The sequence below is a fragment of the Piliocolobus tephrosceles genome, unplaced genomic scaffold, assembly GCF_002776525.5.
Source record: "Piliocolobus tephrosceles isolate RC106 unplaced genomic scaffold, ASM277652v3 unscaffolded_11722, whole genome shotgun sequence".
NCBI classification, from domain to species: Eukaryota; Metazoa; Chordata; class Mammalia; order Primates; family Cercopithecidae; genus Piliocolobus; species Piliocolobus tephrosceles.
The window spans coordinates 1-2,689 of record NW_022292891.1 but is presented as its reverse complement, the minus strand read 5'-3'; the positions used below and the strand labels follow the sequence as shown (position 1 = coordinate 2,689).

Here is a 2,689-nt window from a genome sequence, read left to right as displayed (position 1 = left end):
AAGACCGGTTCATCAGCCTTTGGGCCTCCCGCCTCCCACGAACAGCCTGGGTGGCCCTGGGACCTGAAAGTGAAGAGTGAGTGCCACGCAGGGCCATCTGTGCAATCCCTGGGTCCAATACCCACACTCAGGCCCCACCTCCTCCAACCCCAGCCGGGTTCCCAGTACCTGGCTCCTGGACCACATAAGCCACACCACAGGAGCCGTCCTTGCGGTCCTCGAAAGAGATCTCAGCCTTGCTGGGGCCCTCGACAGCAATGGCCAGGCCTCCGGCACCAGCTTCCCGGGTCCAGATACTGAATTCGGCTGTGGGAGAACAGTGTGTCCTCGCTGAAGGCTGCCCCACCAGCCTTGGCCCCTCCAGGCATAGCCAAGGTAGACATGCCTGCCAGCTCCTTCTTCCACCCCCAACCCCACCCCGGGCAACGCAGGAGAGCAAGCGCTCAGAGTGTGAGCAGGCCTACCTGGCATTCCAGCTTCAGCCCTCTCCAGGCCAGGGCCCCCAGCTCGGACCTTGTGGGCTCCCCCTTCCCCTAGGGGCCCCACGGTGAACTGGAAGGGGCTCCCAGGCACGTGCTGGCCCTTGTACTTGACGCTGACTGTGTGTGTGCCCATCTCAGCAGGAACAAAGCGGATACAGTAGGTGTGGTTCTCCCCTTCCACGATCTCGGCCTCATGGCTCTTGCCCGATGGGCTGGTCACCTGGGCTGTCATATCCTGGATGCTAATTTCTGCAGGGTAGGGATGGGCTAGTGAGCAGCAGCCCTGGGCTCCACCCCTCCTCTTGGGGCTGCTTGAGCCCCAGGACCCCTCCCCAGGCTCCCCACAGCCCCTACCAGGGATCTTTAGGCTGAGATCACAATGACTGCCAACGTTGGCCACTGAAGGAGCCCGTCGCCTGCGGGTGATGCTCTCTTTCACCCGGCCCTCACCTGTCACCTTCACAGAGAAGGGGCTGCCTGCAGGAAGAAAGCACAGCCCACGCCCCTCTGGTCACACACCACATGTGGGCCCTGGTGTAGTGACGGGGGCTGCCGAGGCACTGCTGCACTCACCAGGCACATGCTGGTCGGCAAACTTGATGTTGATGATGTAGTTGCCAGGCTCTGTGGGGCAGTAGGTGACCCTGCACGTCCCGTCCTCCAGGTCCTCTGTGTTGATGTCCACCTTGCTGGGGCCCTCAATGGACAGGCTGAGCCCACCATAGCCTGGGGAATGGATACCCCTGAGCTTCGGTGCTATGCAGAGTGTTCCCACCCCAGCTGGTGGGCAGCCACTGCCTACCTGCATCTCGGGTATCAATGATAAACTCCGCAGGCTCAAAGGTGTGGCCTTCATGAAGGCCCTGGCCAGAGACCCGAACGCGACTGGCATCCCCGATTTCCGACTGGCTGATCACCACCGGGATGGGGCTGCTGGCCACGTGCTGGCCGTTTTTCTTCACATGCACCAGGTGCTCCCCTGTCTCCTTGGGCACGAATGAAATCCCTGGACACAGGGCAGGGCTGTCAGTCAGGGCAGCCGTGGGTTCCCACAGACTGCTGCCTTTCTGAAACCCCTGGACCCTTCGGCTGCTTACCCACGTGGCCATTACGCAGCCGCTTCAGCAAACAGGGCTCCTCCCGGCCTGAGGGCGGGACCACAGTGGCTGTCAGCAGGCTGAGATCTGTCTCTGAGATGTTGATGGGAATGTCGGCAGCAGAGCCCACCTTTAGGTGGGACATACGCATGGAGTCATCACCTGGCGGGGGCAGGCCAGCCATCACTGTGTGTCCAGCCATGGGAGACCATGCCCATCCTGCCACCCGTTTGTCACTGCTCCCAGTGCCACCCACCTGTGACCCGGGCCGTGAAGGGGCTGCCTGGGATGTGCTGTTCATTGTACTTGACTAGGATGCTGTAGTCACCCGGCAGCACAGGCAGGTAGGACACGCTGCATGTCCCATCCTGGTTGTCAGTGCAGCTGATTTCTGCTTTGGACGGGCCCTCGATGGCCAGAGACAGGCCCCCTGGAGAGAGCCGTGGGTGAGCATGGGAACTATGCTGGGGACACTCCAGTTGGCCTACACTGAGGAGCCCCGAAGGCCAGGGCAGCAGGGCAGGGAGCCCCATTCAGGAGCATCTCCTGAGTCCAGCCCTCAGCCCGGTGAGGGCATCCTGGGCACAGAGCAGGTCAAGACCGGAGCTATTGCTCACCCTCTCCTGCATCCTTGGTGTTGACGGTGAAGGTGGCAGGCTTGTTCACTACTCCGTGGGTGAGGCCAGGCCCATAGGCAGTGACATGGCCGCAGTTGACATAATCCACATAGAACTGCAAGGGGCTTCCTGAGGCAGGAAGAAGGGCCTTGTGGAACGGCAGCCTCACGTGTCCCCCAGCCCCATCTCTCTGTGAGGTGGTGGCAGTGGACTACTGGGCAGAGGCAGGGCAGGCCCACCTGGGATATGCATGTTGTCATAGCGGATGTCCATCTCGTGCAGGCCAGCCTCGCTGGGTGCATACCGTACGGTCACGGTGCCATCTTTATTGTCAGTGATGGCTGGCTGCGCCACCTTGCCTGAGGGCATCCGAACCTCCCCTGTGGGGCAGTGGGGCTGAGGTCAGGGCACCTCATTGGCACAATCTGGCCTCCTTGGCTCCCGAGCTCCTTCCTAGTCCCCACTCACCTGTGATCTCGCCCTTCTTGATGGT

The 2,689-nt window shown here is 61.7% G+C and overlaps 1 protein-coding gene across 1 annotated transcript; it reads right to left on the bottom strand.

Annotated features, from left to right (window-relative positions):
* Nucleotides 1-17: 17 nt before the first annotated feature.
* Nucleotides 18-2,683, bottom strand: LOC111533612 (filamin-A-like). Its single transcript, XM_023200333.2, has 10 exons — nucleotides 2,665-2,683; nucleotides 2,436-2,576; nucleotides 2,197-2,325; nucleotides 1,836-2,009; nucleotides 1,580-1,741; nucleotides 1,285-1,488; nucleotides 1,056-1,208; nucleotides 837-959; nucleotides 465-731; nucleotides 18-306 (listed from the first exon to the last, which is right to left on the bottom strand). The coding sequence occupies exons 2-10, from the start codon at nucleotides 2,563-2,565 to the stop codon at nucleotides 128-130; spliced, it is 1,521 nt and encodes a 506-aa protein (XP_023056101.1). The 5' UTR covers nucleotides 2,566-2,576; nucleotides 2,665-2,683; the 3' UTR covers nucleotides 18-127.
* Between the last annotated feature and the right edge of the window lie 6 nt (nucleotides 2,684-2,689).

Bases quoted from the DNA above. Each gene is read 5' to 3' on its own strand.
- LOC111533612 (XM_023200333.2), bottom strand. From the start codon at position 2,565: ATGCCCTCAGGCAAGGTGGCGCAGCCAGCCATCACTGACAATAAAGAT. The intron at 1,742-1,835 runs GTGGGTGGCACT...TGCCCCCGCCAG, and splicing joins CTTCACGGCCCGGGTCACAG to GTGATGACTCCATGCGTATG. The intron at 307-464 runs GTAGGCCTGCTC...GTTCTCCCACAG, and splicing joins GGCTGAAGCTGGAATGCCAG to CCGAATTCAGTATCTGGACC.